Source organism: Oncorhynchus kisutch, linkage group LG2 (genome assembly GCF_002021735.2).
Source record: "Oncorhynchus kisutch isolate 150728-3 linkage group LG2, Okis_V2, whole genome shotgun sequence".
Lineage (NCBI taxonomy): Eukaryota > Metazoa > Chordata > Actinopteri > Salmoniformes > Salmonidae > Oncorhynchus > Oncorhynchus kisutch.
The window spans coordinates 31,939,113-31,955,921 of NC_034175.2; the positions used below are offsets into that span (position 1 = coordinate 31,939,113).

At 41.0% G+C, this 16,809-nt stretch overlaps 1 protein-coding gene across 1 annotated transcript; it reads left to right on the forward strand.

The window, feature by feature from the left end:
* The first annotated feature begins 876 nt into the window (after positions 1-876).
* LOC109902289 (G-protein coupled receptor 183-like) lies at positions 877-11,364 on the forward strand. The gene is made up of 2 exons (XM_020498540.2): positions 877-1,055; positions 7,698-11,364. The coding sequence occupies exon 2, from the start codon at positions 7,724-7,726 to the stop codon at positions 8,843-8,845; it is 1,122 nt and encodes a 373-aa protein (XP_020354129.1). The 5' UTR covers positions 877-1,055; positions 7,698-7,723; the 3' UTR covers positions 8,846-11,364.
* Positions 11,365-16,809: the final 5,445 nt, after the last annotated feature.

Here is a 16,809-nt window from a genome sequence, read left to right on the forward strand (position 1 = left end):
ATGCATTGCTGGCTCAAAAGCTAATGAATGAGTGGTTACATTTCTCCACCCTCATCCCTAAGCTTTTTAGCTAAAACACTATTATTTCAATTAAGGCTTGTAGTTTTAAATCCCAAACCATGTCATTACAACTCTACTCATCACTGGGTTTCCCAAACTCGTTCTTCGAGACCCCAAGGGTTGCAAATTAAGGTTTTTGCCCAAGCACGACTCAGCTGATTCTAATGATCAACTAAGCATCAAGCTCAGCTGTGTCATGTTAGGGCAAAAACCAAAATGTGCATGGTTGCATGCCCCATGTGTGTGCGTGAATGTGCGTGCAGGCTTACACAAATGTTTCTATGTGTGTAGGTAGATGTTCGTGAAAGAGAACTCATACCAGACCACAAAACTTTACTTTGAAAGAAAAAAGTAGGAACATATGAAAATGTCAATGATTAATGTCAAGATATAAGGCCATGAGTTTGAAAGCACATCCTCTCATGGGTACACATACTGTACACATGGCACAGCACGTTGCCCAGATAACAAATTATTATCAACAAATTATAGCAATATGTTTATAATTATAAAAGAGATGGCTACCACAAGTAGTAAGTTACAAAACTACATCTGAGATTTAGTTCCATGTTTATATTCTTTACAGTATTCAAAATAAAAACATTAAAAGTGTAGATATATGTGACAGCTTGGTTTTTGTGGGCATCAGCAGGTGCCAGTTTCACCTAACCAAAAAACAGAGACAGTAGGGGAGAGAGAGCGTGAGCGAGTGAGAGAGAGACACAGAGAGGGGGATAAAGAAAGAGCAGAGAGTTCCACAAACTCAAGAGCATAAACAGTAACACAGGATATTTTGATGTCACTATGGTTACGAAAGCCAGCCCGCCACTCAATCTTAGTTCTCTATTTGTCACTATGTGTCACTCTGCTCTAAAAGCCTGGGGCAACGTGGTCTTTGCTGAACTCTGAGAGAACAATTAGAATCTCATGCCAAGGAGGAACTATCCTGTTTAACTCTCATACTTTGGAAGAATACAGAAATACAGTTGATTTTGGTAAGTCCACGTTTGTGGTTTGGTTTAATCAATTGTTTATTTTGTATGCATTCTCATTTATTCAACTTGATATTGACTTCAACTTGACAGCTAGAAGTGGGAAAGTATTGGGAAGCGAAATTCAAAATCAAACAATTTCTGCAAAACAAAAGTTGCAGTATTGAGAACTGTAAACTATGGCGGACAATATGTTCTTCTCATGTTCAATGTACAATCAATGAATCATTTGGTTCACATTATCAAACAACTTATTATCATACCAAAATAACGCTGTTGAATGACTGAGACCTGGCTGTTAAACCAGGGCAATTTATAACTTAATAATATAGACTTAGAAATGTACAAAACTATTCCAAAGTCAACAACAGCCAATCAGCAGGTGGCTAACTTATTATGAAGCTGTATGACGACATGATTCACAATATAGCTCAAATATCTAGAGGTTAAGATGCTTAAATTACTCATTCTAATGCCTGACTCTAATGCTGTGGCCACTGCACAATTATATATAGAACAACAAATTATAGGACCTCTACAGGGGCCACACTGTTTTTAACATGTTTTTACTCTAGACAAAAAGCTGTAGCATTTGTACAAAGGAAAAAATGAAAAGGTCTATTTAAAAAAAGACAAAAGACTTTTGACCTTGTGTGAAAGTTGTAACTGCAGTTCACAAAGAAATACACAGAGCCCTTGGGTTTGGCTTTGTGTTAATGGGTCAGGAAACATATTTATTATCCAGCCTGAGTCTGCTCTGTCAGATAGCAGTCTCATGTCTGGGCTGTGACCAGGGTCACGCATTTTGACTTTCCTAAAAAAGGATATGGTCTGGCTGGGTGCCTAGGGATGTAGACTTCCTAGTGTATGACTGACCTATAGGGATGTAGACTTCCTAGTGTGCAAGTGTCTTTCAACACCAATATTTTTCTGTGACGTGACCACCACAGCTGTGTGCTGTGAAAACCCCTTGTATTGTTTGTAGACTTCCATCATGTTGACTCTGGCTGTACCCAAGTCAACTGCAAGTGCTTTGTATAGATATTAATGGTAGATGGGTGAAATAAATATGCTAGCCTGCAATGGGAGTGAATGCATGTGTCAAATTTCTTCAAAGTAAGGTGTTACAAAACAATAATTGAAATGGGTCATTTAGCATGTTAAAAATATTGAACACATGAAAATGGATGAATGCATTTAGTGAAACTGGTCCAAATGTGCCTTTACACTGGAGTCTTCCCACTGTACATATGTTACCGCTAGGTGGCAATAGAGTTGATATTTTCATGTGATTACTATACTATATTTCACATGTGACAATACTGATTCCTATGCCTTATGAGCAGACGCAATGACCTGATATATTTTGGGAAATAAGAATAGGTCAATTGGTTTTAAGTGTTAAGCAGAATATCAAAATACCATTTTAATCCAAATTATAGTAACACTTCTTAAAAACGATCAGAAATATGCATTAATACATGATTTATAAACTGCCAACAAATATATTTGTAAACATTTATAAATATGTATATACAATCCTTCCATTCTATGAGAAACATTTACAATAATGTATAAAGCATTACATAAACATTTATTAAAGTCACTTTGATGTAAAGTCCCCAGTACCGGTTCCGACCGACATGAATATAAATCTCTTATAAATCGATCTGTGGACATGTAGATCAAAATGGCTTGCATCGAGCGGTAGCCTTGATTCTCACGGACATAGGAGTATGTCTCGTTTGCCTGTGTGAAGCAGGATGTGAAATCTGACACCACTTGAAGCTGGCATGTCCCTCCTACCATTTCATTCTCTCTTCCGGCTATCCATCATTTCCTAGCTGAACCCTACATCACAGCTGTAGGAGAGTTGCTGTAGCATATTCAGAGCTCGATTTATAGGCAGTAATTTAAAATAATTTTAAACGAAAATCACTTTCTGTTTGTCATAGACGGACAACATTAATATGAGATGAAAGATGAGTTGCTAACGAGTTCAATTTTTTTATTTTTTATTTCACCTTTATTTAACCAGGTAGGCTAGTTGAGAACAAGTTCTCATTTGCAACTGCGACCTGGCCAAGATAAAGCATAGCAGTGTGAGCATACAACAAAGAGTTACACATGGAGTAAACAATTAACAAGTCAATAACACAGTAGAAAACAAAGGGGGGGTCTATATACAATGTGTGCAAAAGGCATGAGGAGGTAGGCAAATAATTACAATTTTGCAGATTAACACTGGAGTGATAAATGATCAGATGGTCATGTACAGGTAGAGATATTGGTGTGCAGAAGAGCAGAAAAGTAAATAAATAAAAACAGTATGGGGATGAGGTAGGTGAAAAGGGTGGGCTATTTACCAATAGACTATGTACAGCTGTAGCGATCGGTTAGCTGCTCAGATAGCTGATGTTTGAAGTTGGTGAGGGAGATAAAAGTCTCCAACTTCAGCGATTTTTGCAATTCGTTCCAGTCACAGGCAGCAGAGTACTGGAACGAAAGGCGGCCAAATGAGGTGTTGGCTTTAGGGATGATCAGTGAGATACACCTGCTGGAGCGCGTGCTACGGATGGGTGTTGCCATCGTGACCAGTGAGCTGAGATAAGGCGGAGCTTTACCTAGCATAGACTTGTAGATGACCTGGAGCCAGTGGGTCTGGCGACGAATATGTAGCGAGGGCCAGCCGACTAGAGCATACAAGTCGCAGTGGTGGGTGGTATAAGGTGCTTTAGTGACAAAACGGATGGCACTGTGATAGACTGCATCCAGTTTGCTGAGTAGAGTGTTGGAAGCCATTTTGTAGATGACATCGCCGAAGTCGAGGATCGGTAGGATAGTCAGTTTTACTAGGGTAAGCTTGGCGGCTTGAGTGAAGGAGGCTTTGTTGCGGAATAGAAAGCCGACTCTTGATTTGATTTTCGATTGGAGATGTTTGATATGAGTCTGGAAGGAGAGTTTGCAGTCTAGCCAGACACCTAGGTACTTATAGACGTCCACATATTTTAGGTCGGAACCATCCAGGGTGGTGATGCTAGTCGGGCATGCAGGTGCAGGCAGCGACCGGTTGAAAAGCATGCATTTGGTTTTACTAGCGTTTAAGAGCAGTTGGAGGCCACGGAAGGAGTGTTGTATGGCATTGAAGCTTGTTTGGAGGTTAGATAGCACAGTGGCCAAAGACGGGCCGAAAGTATATAGAATGGTGTCGTCTGCGTAGAGGTGGATCAGGGAATCGCCCGCAGCAAGAGCAACATCATTGATATACACAGAGAAAAGAGTCGGCCCGAGAATTGAACCCTGTGGCACCCCCATAGAGACTGCCAGAGGACCGGACAGCATGCCCTCCGATTTGACACACTGAACTCTGTCTGCAAAGTAATTGGTGAACCAGGCAAGGCAGTCATCCGAAAAACCGAGGCTACTGAGTCTGCCGATAAGAATATGGTGATTGACAGAGTCGAAAGCCTTGGCAAGGTCGATGAAGACGGCTGCACAGTACTGTCTTTTATCGATGGCGGTTATGATATCGTTTAGTACCTTGAGTGTGGCTGAGGTGCACCCATGACCGGCTCGGAAACCAGATTGCACAGCGGAGAAGGTACGGTGGGATTCGAGATGGTCAGTGACCTGTTTGTTGACTTGGCTTTCGAAGACCATAGATAGGCAGGGCAGGATGGATATAGGTCTGTAACAGTTTGGGTCCAGGGTGTCTCCCCCTTTGAAGAGGGGGATGACTGCGGCAGCTTTCCAATCCTTGGGGATCTCAGACGAGATGAAAGAGAGGTTGAACAGGCTGGTAATAGGGGTTGCGACAATGGTGGCAGATAGTTTCAGAAATAGAGGGTCCAGATTGTCAAGCCCAGCTGATTTGTACGGGTCCAGGTTTTGCAGCTCTTTCAGAACATCTGCTATCTGGATTTGGGTAAAGGAGAACCTGGAGAGGCTTGGGCGAGGAGCTGCGGGGGGGGCGGAGCTGTTGGCCGAGGTTGAAGTAGCCAGGCGGAAGGCATGGCCAGCCGTTGAGAAATGCTTATTGAAGTTTTCGATAATCATGGATTTATCAGTGGTGACCGTGTTACCTAGCCTCAGTGCAGTGGGCAGCTGGGAGGAGGTGCTCTTGTTCTCCATGGACTTCACAGTGTCCCAGAACTTTTTGGAGTTGGAGCTACAGGATGCAAACTTCTGCCTGAAGAAGCTGGCCTTAGCTTTCCTGACTGACTGCGTGTATTGGTTCCGGACTTCCCTGAACAGTTGCATATCACGGGGACTATTCGATGCTATTGCAGTCCGCCACAGGATGTTTTTGTGCTGGTCGAGGGCAGTCAGGTCTGGGGTGAACCAAGGGCTGTATCTGTTCTTAGTTCTGCATTTTTTGAACGGAGCATGCTTATCTAAAATGGTGAGGAAGTTACTTTTAAAGAATGACCAGGCATCCTCAACTGACGGGATGAGGTCAATGTCCTTCCAGGATACCCGGGCCAGGTCGATTAGAAAGGCCTGCTCACAGAAGTGTTTTAGGGAGCGTTTGACAGTGATGAGGGGTGGTCGTTTGACTGCGGCTCCGTAGCGGATACAGGCAATGAGGCAGTGATCGCTGAGATCCTGGTTGAAGACAGCGGAGGTGTATTTGGAGGGCCAGTTGGTCAGGATGACGTCTATGAGGGTGCCCTTGTTTACAGAGTTAGGGTTGTACCTGGTGGGTTCCTTGATGATTTGTGTGAGATTGAGGGCATCTAGCTTAGAAGCCAAGTTGGAGCTCTGTGAGACGTCCACAGCGATGGGGGCAGACGTTTTAATTAAGAGAGACCTTTAGAAAATATGCACATTTTCTTTAACACTAAGTATAAAAATATGTATTTTACAAGGAAAGTGAAATCTTATAGTTAGTCGTTTTATAAATTTATTATTCCATATTTAGAAAAAATATAAGTCATCAAGCCTTATTCATACATCATTTAAAATACTTCATATTTTCATTATATTTGTACTGTTTATTTGAGTTTGTGTCCTCAACAGTGACTATACCTCAGCAATTTATAAATGTTTTTACCAGAAAGGTGAGATTTAAACCTTTCTCTGAGTATGCAGGATTACTAGTTATTGTTTATGGCCCTCTCATGATAAATAATTACTTTTGGGGATTACGTAGATTACATTTCTGATTACATTTAGTTACATTTAAGATGTTTTTAAAGCATATTCAATAAAGTTACTATCAAGTGTTACCGATATGACTTATGTAGAAAGCAGCTATCTCCTTCAGACCTTTGAGGTCAGTATCCAAACACATTGAGAAAGAATAGTTTTACTTCCTTACTGAAAGCAGAATTTCCCATTATAGATACCCACCTGATCCGTTCATGCAAAATCATACTTAGAGTAACAAGATCCATAGCTGTGACTTCAAATCACGCTCTAAATAGGGGACAGGACACAATAAGTGCCAAGCAGTAGGATGTCATTTTCACATTACTACAAGCCAAATCCTTCTCACTAGCTAAGTTTCCAACCAATTGGCGACACATTTTTATGCAAATATTAAAAAATCTGTATTAAGAAAATATGCAAATGTTCCCACCAGTGTTGTTTCCACCAGACAGACTTGACATAGTGCACACAAAATGTATGTTTTCATGTACTGAATAAAAAACAAACAGTTTTGTCACAAAAACTGTTATAAAAAAGCAAATGTGCCTAATCTGGTCTTGGCATGTGCGCTCTAGACAACAGCTTGAAGATACAGTGTGGGTAAACTGTGTGGTTAGGCTAGTCTACATGATTATGGATAAGAGCCAGAATAAATGTATTTGTCAAACGGCAGTCAAGCATCGATCATCATTTCATCAGAATAAGACCCTCTATTTATTGGAAATATATTTAAGGAGCGTCAAGATCACTGTGCACCAATGGAGGCTGCTGAGGGGACGGCTCATAATAATGCCTGGAACAGCATGAATGGAACATGGAAGCCATGTGTTTGATGTTGTTGATACCTTTCCACCAATTCCCCTCCAGCCATTACCATTTGCCTGTCCTCCCCAATTAAGGTGCCACCAAAGTCCTGTGCTATGCACTTTCACCACCCTGTGAAGATCACCGTATCATCGTGTGACTCCAAGTTAACTTCAAAATTATGGTTATTATATCAATAAATGCATTCTTTCTGGCATAATTAATTTTACTGACACAAAAAGATCCCACCATGTCAAACGAACAAATTATCTGTCTGCATTTATATAATTGTACCGAAACACACTTCCTGTTTTCATCCCAGCTTTTGTAATTTTTACTCATATAAAAACTGTGGATGGAAACATGCTTATTATAGACATGAATTTATACAGGATATAATTATGTGTACCTATACATCTATATCCATCAGAGGAGGATGGTGGGAGAAGCTATAGGAAGACAGGCTCATTGTAATGGCTGGATTTATATTTGTTGAACGGTATCAACCAAATCAATCATATGGAAATCACATGTGTTCCATATGTTCTATGTTCCATTCATTTCGTTCCAGCCATTACAATGAGCCTGTCCTTCTATAGCTCCTCCCACAAGCCTCCTCTGATATTCATTCAGTCAATAGTCATGTGTAAATCTAAATGCAAACAATGTTTCTTCTTTTTACGGCTATAGCTAGCTTCACAATAGCCACTATCCCAATGATGGAGGTGATGAGGACCTCCAGCCATGCAAACCCAACCCCTACCCCCACCCTCAATGACTCAAACACCTGCACGACACTGTATGACCACCTGGAGTACGCCCGAGTCCTCATGCCCCTCTTCTACAGCATCGTCTTCTCCGTGGGGTTGCTGGGCAACGCCCTGGCGCTGCATGTGATCCGACCCAACCTAAAGAAGATGAACTCCACCACGCTCTACTCCGCCAACCTGGTCATCTCTGACATCCTGTTCACACTGTCACTACCGTTACGGATAATCTACTACGCCCTGGGCTTCCACTGGCCCCTGGGGGAGTCTCTGTGTAAGATCACAGGGCTGATCTTCTACATCAACACGTATGCCGGGGTCAACTTTATGACCTGCCTCAGTGTGGACCGATTCATTGCTGTGGTCTTGCCGCTCCGGTTTGCACGCTTCCGGAAGGTCTCCAATGTCCGGTTCATCTGCGTTGGGGTGTGGTTGCTGGTCTTAATGCAAACTTTGCCCCTCCTCTCCATGCCCATGACTAATGTGGAGTCTGATGGCTTCATCACTTGTATGGAGTATCCTAACTTTGAACAGGTGCCCAACATCGCCTACATGCTGATCGGCGCCGTGTTCCTAGGCTATGGAGTCCCCGTGGTGACTATCTTATTGTGCTACTCCATACTGTGCTGTAAACTCCGCCTCTCGGCAAAGACCAATCACTTAACGGACAAGTCGGGGCGCAGCCGCAAAGCCGTTGGGGTGATCTGCTGCGTCTCCCTGGTGTTCGTGGTGTGTTTCAGCCCCTACCACATCAACCTCCTCCAATACATGATCCGAAAGCTGATCTATGAAACGGACTGTGCTGAACTCACTGCCTTCCAGATCTCCTTACACTTCACTGTTTGTCTGATGAACCTTAACTCCTGCCTGGATCCATTTATCTACTTCTTTGCCTGTAAGGGTTACAAGAGGAAGGTGCTGAAGATCCTGAAGAGGCAGGTGAGCGTGTCCTTCTCCAGCGCAGTACGGACATCGCCCGAGGGTTCATCCAGAGATGTCGTAGATGGTAAGAAGATCCACCTCAACAGCACTAGATACGAACAGTGTGTCCAACAGAATGGCCAAAGGTGAGTGACAACCAACCAACAGACTGGTGAGTCAAAGACCAACCAACAGATCGGAGAGCCATCAACCAGAAAACAGACCAGGCAACAGACCGGTGAGCCCACGACCAGCCAACAAACCTTTGAGCCAACGACCAGCTGACAGACTGGTTAGTCAATGACCAGGAACCAGACTGGTATGCAAACAACCAGCAAACTATTTGAATAACATACTATATGTTATGATTTTGAAAAACACATGATATGTTATGATTTCTAGCTAGGTGTCTAATGTTAGCTAGGTGGCTAATGTTAGCTACTGTAGGCTAAGGGTTAAGGTTAGGGGTTAAGGTTAGGGTTACGTTTAGGAGTTAGGTTAAAGGGTTCAGGTTAGGGGAAGGGTTAGCTACCATGCTAAGTAGTTGCAAAGTAGCTAAAAAGTAGTAAGTAGTTGAAAGTTGCTAATTAGCTAAAATGCTTATCCGTTGTCCATGATGAGATTTGAACTCGCAACCTTTTGATTGTTAGACATTTAAGTCAGTAAATTGCAAGAGGATGTCTGAGGAGATAGACTGAACTATAACTGTATAACTGATTAACAGTTTAAAGAGGTATCTCACGCCCTCTGGAAATAGAGCCACTTAGGACAGCCAAGGTAACAAACTGTTTCTGCCTCTTGCCAATACAGTAGTGCTGAGCGATTCACCGTAAAAAAAATCCCTTGTTATTAAACAACTTATTTACCGACATCCTTTCAATTATTTGAATTCCATATAGTTCTGCTTTTTTTGTGAGCTCAACATGCTGTTTCTCTAGAGAGAAATTAAATCATTAATGAGAGAAACGTAGTCAATGGGCGCATTTGAGCGGATCACTTTTGTCAAGTCGATGACCATCGTTGTGCCTACGTGTCGACTGCATATACTTTACAAACTACCATGACTTCAGTCTGCAGCCATCACCTGCATTGTGGGAGGATCTATTGTCATTGACTCACACAAACGTGACCAAAGACATGATTGAAATAGCAACAAATGTTGATACGATTCATGTATACAGTTGAGTAATTCAAATGAATTTGATATTTGAGACTGTTTCTCACTGATTGCAGTTTATAATTGTTGAAATAAACATGGCTCCAATCCCCAGAACACACACTCACAAAGAAAAACTTTTATTAACAATGGCAGCACTGCCATGTTGATCTGAGCCTTGCTGTTGGAAAACCACATTAGAGTCTGACTTAGGTTGTCACAGATGCACCTCCTCCGACCACTCCTCAACTTTCGTCAACAGTCGGTTGCTTTCGCTTTACCCCTTAAACACACCTAATAACTATGTGGGACGCCAGGCAAATATTCAACCTAGTTCAGCACAGAACTGTGGTAATTAACTACAATTACCATAATCCATTGCGCATGTTCTTCCCAGTCCCGGACAGAGGCGGATACACATAGACCAGAAGGATATAGTCAGTTCGTGAGGTAGTTCTACCCAATTGATAGTTGTAGTAGTTGGTAATAAGCAGTCTTGAAAGTATGCCTTATCTACTTTCAACAACTAATACAATTATTTTGTCAGCCAGCTAGTCACTCACCTAGCTAAAAAGGAGGACTTGTTCAATGGGATGCACAGAGATAACTTTAGATGGATGTCTGGCTGACAGGCTGGCTGCCTGCTACTGCCTGAGCAGAGATGAGATGATGACTTTAAGGAATGAAAAATAAAAAAGTCATCAAATAAAAACGAAGTAATATACACAACTGAAATATTTTATTAAAGTAAAGTTATGGTTAATAATGATGGCAGTAATGGGCTACCAAATTACCATCATGGTAGTTAACTATATTATTAACTATTTTTTTCTGTGTTGTTACAGCATTCAACCCACTGTCAGTGTCAGGAAAAAAAGGCAGGCGATGGCATCAAAAATATTTTAATGTCATTATTTATAAATGCATTTAATGTTTAAAAAAGTGATTGGTTTAAAAAATTATCTGAAATAACACTTATTGCTCTGCACTACAATACAGTGACACGTTATTTGCCTCTTGCAAATACAGTGACAACTTGATCAAAAGCAGAAACACATGAGCATATAAGGACAAAATTAGACAGCATGGACACTGGCATGAAAATATGTCCCAAAATGGACAGCTGAATATTAGTTCATAACTTTCAGAGACTCTGACTATAGAATAGCAAGCTTTGGAACATCACAATGCTGTGGAATGAAAAATAAGACAATGTTGATTGTACTTTTTGTGTATACACTTCCTGCATTATTCTTCAATTTACCTTTTGATTATTGATAAATGTAAAATATGTCAACACCATGTACTAAATGTAACTATGTCCCTCAATTCATTTTATCAGAGTCAATGACATCCATGTTTTTTTTACCAAGTGGATCACATTTTTTTATTCCTTTGTTCACAATAAGGGTTCCCCTCTGTTTTTGATTAATGTGATGACTGTGTGTTGATATCAAACCATTTAATTTTGAATAAAAAAGTATCTTGTCTGCTTTTGAGGTGTTCAAGATCATACGGTATTCCTCAGAAAGATACAATGAATGTCCATCCATATCAGTAATGTTCATCAGACTCCACTGTAGGCCCACACTGCTTGCCAGACACAACCGCAGTAACTTATCTGAGCCTCAAGAGGGCAGTGTTATATAGAAAGAGAAAGATAATACAGTAGAACATTTACAGTTGAAGTCGGAAGTTTACATACACCTTAGACTCAGTGTTTCACAATTCCTGACATTTAATCAAAGTAAAAATTCCCTGTCTTAGGTTAGTTAGGATCACCACTTTATTTAAAAAATGTGAAACATCAGAATAATAGTAGAGAGAATGATTTATTTCAGCTTTTATTTCTTTCATCACATTCCCAGTGGGTGAGAAGTTTACATACACTCAATTAGTATTTGGTAGCATTGCCTTTAAATTGTTTAACTTGGGTCAAACGTTTTGGGCAGCCTTCCACAAGCTTCCCACAATAAGTTGGGTGAATTTTGGCCCATTCCTCCTGACAGAGCTGGTGTAACTGAGTCAGGTTTGTAGGCCTCCTTGCTTCTTCAGTTCTGCCCACACATTTTCTATAGGATTAAGGTAAGGGCTTTATGATTGCCACTCCGATACCTTGACTCTGTTGTCCTTAAGCCATTTGCCACAACTTTGGAAGTATGCTTGGGGTCATTGTCTTTTTGGAAGACCCATTTGCGACGAAGCTGCGATGAAGATGTTGCTTCAATACATCCGCATAATTTTCCTTTTCTATTTTGTGAAGTGCACCAGTCCCTCCTGCAGCAAAGCAACGACACAAAATGATGCTGCCACCCCTGTGCTTCACAGTTGCAAACCTTAGTCTGTCTTTTTTTATGGATGGTTTTGGAGCAGTGGCTTCGTCCTTGCTGAGCAGCTTTTCATGTTATGTCGATATAGGACTCGTTTTACTGTGGATATAGATACTTTTGTACCTGTTTCCTCCAGCATCTTCAAAAGGTCCTTTGCTGTTGTTGTGGGATTGATTTGCACTTTTCGCACCAAAGTATGTTAATCTCTAGGAGACAGAACACGTCTCCTTCCTGAGCTGTATGATGGCTGTGTGGTCCCATGGTGTTTATACTTGAGCACTATTGTTTGTACAGATGAACGTGGTACCTTCAGGCATTTGGAAATGTCTCCCAAAGATGAACTAGACTATTGGAGGTCTACAATTTGTTTTCTGAGGTCTTGGCTGGTTTCATTTGATTTTCCCATGATGTCAAACAAAGAGGCACTGGGTTTGAAGGTAGGCCTTGAAATACATCCACAGGTACACCTCCAATTGACTTAAATTATGTCAATTAGCCTATCAGAAGGTTCTAAAGCCATGACATCATTTTCTGGAATTTTCCAAGCTATTTAAAGGCACAGTCAACTTAGTGTATATAAACTTCTGACCCAGTGGAATTGTGATACAGTGAATTCTAAGTGAAATAATATGTCTGTCAACAACTGTTGGAAACATTTCTTGTGTCATGCACAAAGTAGATGTCCTAACCGACTTTCCAAAACTGTAGTTTGTTAGCAAGACATTTGTGAAGTGATTGAAAAATAGTTTTAATGACTCCAACCTAAGTGTATGTAAACTTCCGACTTCAATTATACTTGTGAAGTAGATTGGTTGCTTTATAACACGAATGTGTCCTTTATTCACTGGATGCTTGTTTGTAAAGTAGTTTGTAAAATAGCAGGGGCACATGCCTAAGATAGTTGAGGGTATGTTTTATTAGTTTGGGACAACCAAACCTAACCCAGCCCACATAGGCCTACATATGCATGTCCACCAATACATTTACACTATGTAAATTAGCCTATATTGTTGTTTTCTCAGGGTGCTGGATTTAATAATTTTGAATTTGTATGACTGAATTGAATTCTCTAATACACATAGCGCTGGACTCCATAGGAGTATGCTCATAGCAGGTATATATTATATATTATATTATAGACCAGAACAATTTCTGGTGAACATTTAACAGCCTGACTCCAAGCTAAAGAAGCAGTGATGGAAACACAGACATGATGCCAACCACATGATGGCTGTCACAGGTAGAGACACAGACTGTTGTCAACAACATATTGGTAAGAACACAACACACCATCTGGTATAGACAGACTGAAGAAAAGAGTGATTTGCAACTTTATTTCTGAAGATTTACCTCAGAAGCAAAGCATCTCTAACAAATTAATGAATACTATTTAACTGACTAATTTATATAGTTTATATGACTGTATTCACTATTTCTAGGAATTCTAATCCACACTCAATGCATAAGGGGTATCATATTGGCCCTACTCTGGATTGAGACGACACCCTTGACATTATCAATATCAGTACCTCACTCTAACCAGATTACAAGCTAACCGACTCATCATAACAAAATAGGCAACAAATGTAACCTTTAAAAGCAGCAACCACATGGTGCATTGTAGTCTTCTATTGAGTAGAGGAATTATCAGATCGTGTGGGAAATTCTTATAGATGTTTATCCCCATTGTGTCTCAAATCCTCAGTGATGAATGTGGTGATCTGTGATGATAATGGAAAAGAAAAGTCCGCATGGAGAGAAGAATGATTTTCTGTTCACATAAAAAAAAGTGAACTTTCATGACCCTCAAGGGTTCTGATTTACAGTGTCCACTTTGTAATCCACGTAAGCTTGATCTGAAAAATATGAAATGTGCCTTCTTTTCACCCACACACACGCACACACAATTCCATGCTATGCATTCATGCCCCAGTCCATCATTGACCTTGAGGCATCTCACTCACAGTTTGCATCCATTAAAAAGCTGTGGCTGTGTAAAAATCATCTCCCACCGTCAGTGTGAAATGTCTATTACCACCCGATCTTATTTCCTGTTTATATGGCGACTACCTCAACATACTGTTTTTAATTACTTCTCTCCGGCAGCAGATGTTTCTGGCAGCAACCTGCTGTGGATTACTCCCGCGAGTGCTAATGCGCTATGACGGACCCCACTTTTCCAATCAATAACTTGCCCTAAAACTGCCATCTTCACTGCCAAATACAATACCCAATTCTAATCACACATCATTTTCTTTAAGGGAGTTTAATTGCAGATTGTAGCTGTAGACCTTTCTGGTGTTCTCTAATAAAGAAATAAGAGACCTGCACACGTAGCAATAATATGCGGGTATATCATCTCTTTAAACTTTTAGTTATTTAAAGTTTGGATGGTGCGTATCGCTTACTTGGGTTTCTTCCATAGTTAACTACTATATCAACAATGAAAATGATACAACACAGGAAGTGAGGGCCGCTTTACACTATCTCACTGTGGTCAACCAAGAAAACAGTCCTTCTGAAATAACACTGTGTATTCACTTCGTCTTATGTGTATTGAGCTCGACACTCAGAGAGAGAGAGAATGAAAGAGTAACATGGCTACAAGTCACATTGCATCGCAAGTCCCTTGAAGTGTTTGTGAGGTCTCTGGTAGAATGTTGAGATTGAGAGCAAGGACACGATACAAATAAATGAGACAAGTAGGTGCCCCTTTACTGAGCTGCCAGTGATAAGTAGATCTAGATAATCTCTTCTGAAGAAATTATACCATAGATTATTTTTTTTTTATTTTTTTTTGGGGGGGTATGTTTTAAATAGATAAAGAGAACAAACTCAGCAAAAAAAGAAACGTCCCTTTTTCAGGACCCTGCCTGTCAAAGATAATTTGTAAAAATCCAAATAACTTCACAGATCTTCATTGTAAAGGGTTTAAATACTTGTTCAATGAACCATAAACAATTCATGAACATGCACCTGTGGAACGGTCGTTAAGACACTAACAGTTTACAGACGGTAGGCAATTAAAGTCACAGTTATGAAAACTTAGGACACTAAAGAGGCCTTTCTACTGACTCTGAAAAACACACAAAAAAAGATGCCCAGGGTCCCTGCTCATCTGCGTGAACTTGCCTTAAGCATGCTGCAAGGAGGCATGGTCTGGGGCGATGTGTCACAGCATCATCGGACTGAGCTTGTTGTCATTGCAGGAAATCTCAACGCTGTGCATTACAGGGAATAAAACCTCCTCCCTCATGTGGTACCCTTCCTGCAGGCTCATCCTGACATGACCCTCCAGCATGACAATGCCACCAGCCATACTGCTTGTTCTGTGCATGATTTCCTGCAAGACAGAAATGTCAGTGTTCTGCCATGGCCTGCGAAGAGCCCGCATCTCAATACCATTGAGCACGTCTGGAACCTGTTGAATCGGAGGGTGAGGGCTAGGACCATTCCCCCCAGAAATGTCAGAGAACTTGCAGGTCCCTTGGTGGAAGTGTGGGGTAACATCTCACAGCAAGAGCTGGCAAATATGGTGCAGCCCATGAGGAGGAAATGCACTGCAGTACTTAATGCATCTGGTGGCCACACCAAATACTGACTGTTACTTTTGATTTTGACCCTCCCTTTGTTCAGGGACACATTATTCAATTTCTGTTAGTCACATGTCTGTGGAACTTGTTCAGTTATGTCTCAGTTGTTGAATCTTGTGATGTTCATACAAATATTTATGTTAAGTTTGCTGAAAATATACGCAGTTGACAGTGAGTGGACATTTATTTTTTTGCTGAATTTATTGGTTGATCAAACAAATCTCAAATCTTATTTGAAGAAGCATCTATTTTGTCTGAGTTGTCTTTGGTTAGAACACACTGAGCTAGATCTTGATACATACAGTGCATTCGGAAAGTATTCAGATCCCTTCACGTTTTCCACATTTTGTTACGTAATGCCTTATTCTGAAGTTTATTAAATTAATATTTTCACTTAACAATCTACACATAATACCCCATAATGACAAAATAATTCAGACCCTTTACTATGAGACTCAAAATTGAGTTCAGGTGCATTCTGTTTCCATTGATCATCCTTGAGATGATTCGACAACTTGATTGGAGTCCACCTGTGGGAAATTCAATTGATTGGACGTCATTTGCAAAGGCACATACCTGTCTATTTAAGGTCCCACAGTTCACAGTGCATGTCATAGCAAAAACTAAGCCATGAGGTCGAAGGAATTGTCCGTAGTGCTCCGAGACAAGATTGTGATGAGGCACAGATCTAGGGAAGGGTACCAAAAAATGTCTGCAGCATTGAAGGTCCCCATGAACAGAGTAGCCTCCTTCATTCTTAAATGGGAGAAGTTTGTAATCACCAAGACTCTTCCTATAGCTGGCCGCCCGGTAAACTGAGCAATCGGGGGAGAAGGGCCTTGGCCAGGGAGGTGACCAAGAACCCAATGGTCACTCTGACAGAGCTCCAGAGTTCCTCTGTGGAGATGGGAGAAACTTCCAGAAGGGAAACCATCTCTGCAGCAGTCCACCAATCAGGCCTTTCTGGTAGATTGGCCAGACGGAAGCTCTCCTCAATAAAAGGCACATGACAGCCCACTTGGAGTTTACCAAAAC

Bases quoted from the DNA above. Each gene is read 5' to 3' on its own strand.
- LOC109902289 (XM_020498540.2), top strand. From the start codon at position 7,724: ATGATGGAGGTGATGAGGACCTCCAGCCATGCAAACCCAACCCCTACC.